The sequence below is a fragment of the Crocuta crocuta genome, unplaced genomic scaffold (assembly GCF_008692635.1).
Source record: "Crocuta crocuta isolate KB4526 unplaced genomic scaffold, BGI_CrCroc_1.0 scaffold657, whole genome shotgun sequence".
NCBI lineage: Eukaryota > Metazoa > Chordata > Mammalia > Carnivora > Hyaenidae > Crocuta > Crocuta crocuta.
This window is the reverse complement of record NW_027529583.1, coordinates 1,055,993-1,057,069: the sequence shown is the minus strand read 5'-3', so window position 1 is coordinate 1,057,069 and position 1,077 is coordinate 1,055,993. Positions and strand designations below refer to the sequence as shown.

The 1,077-nt window shown below is 42.8% G+C and overlaps 1 protein-coding gene across 1 annotated transcript in view; it reads right to left on the bottom strand.

Moving 5' to 3' along the window:
- Positions 1–980: 980 nt before the first annotated feature.
- Positions 981–1,077, bottom strand: part of CTPS2 (CTP synthase 2) — an 83,747-nt gene continuing 83,650 nt past the window's right edge. The window contains exon 20 of the mRNA XM_077761697.1: positions 981–1,077. Coding sequence (XP_077617823.1) covers positions 1,017–1,077 — 61 coding nt within the window. The 3' untranslated portion in view covers positions 981–1,016.

Below are 1,077 nucleotides of genomic sequence, written 5' to 3'. Positions count from 1 at the left end.
TATTAGCAACATCAGAAACTGAATAATGTAAGTCTTAAAATACCTCCAACTAGCCTTTGTACCATTTTGGTTTGCTCCTAAAGGTCTCCATGTTTGAGGCAAACCTAAATAGAAGTAAGCTTTCCCTAGTGAACATGAATATTCTACCCCGAAGTGAAATATGAAGAGAGCTCATACTAGAGCAATTAACTCTTTATAAACTTTCCAGAAACTTCTGTCCTGCTGAGGAAAGCTGCTCATCCACTTCAAGGCCTGCCATAACACTAGACCTGTCTCAGGCAATATCTGCCTCTGAGCTTGAACTTAATAAAGCTATCCAGACTGTGATCCTCCCTAATGAAGTCTAAAAGAGCCACGGAGAAAATAACCTCCCCTAAGAAGCCAAACCGGGCTCTGGCACCTCGCTACAAAGACACAAAATGCAATTTTATTTTACACAAATCCAAAGAAATCTGCTTTTTCGTGAAGGACCTAAACCAGAGGTCAGCAAACTGCTTTTATTAATAAAGTTTTATTGGGAAAGCCACGCCCTTTCATATATGTGTTGTCTAGGCTTGTTCTCCCTCTATAATGGCAGAGTGGAATAGCTACAACAGAGACAGGATGCAAATATTTACTATCTGCCCCTTTATAGAACAGGTTTGCTGACCTATTACTACTCTAAGCACCACAGTCCCCGGATACACATTTGTAACTGCACTTACATATTTATTCCTGGCCCCAGGTGCATTCCATTTTCTCCATGCCAACTGTGAGCTTCCTCCGGTGCATCCCAGTTTCCCAAAAGCATGATGGGCCGGTAAGCCTATCCTAACTATGCCCTGGGATGTTCCTGTTTGACTGCTACCTATGTTAGTCAAGTAGCATGATAAGAGAGCAAAATCCTACAAGACAAGTCCTATAATGCCCCCTTCCCCACCGGGACAACAGCTTATCGGTGAGACCAACAGATGATACTCGAGGATTCCATCTTACCCTCTCAGGAAGTCCTGATGATTCCAAGTCATGTATTAGTTTCAGCTTATTTCCAACTCAGCCATTCTTGGCTCTGAAAAGCTGTCATCACTGGCATCGCTG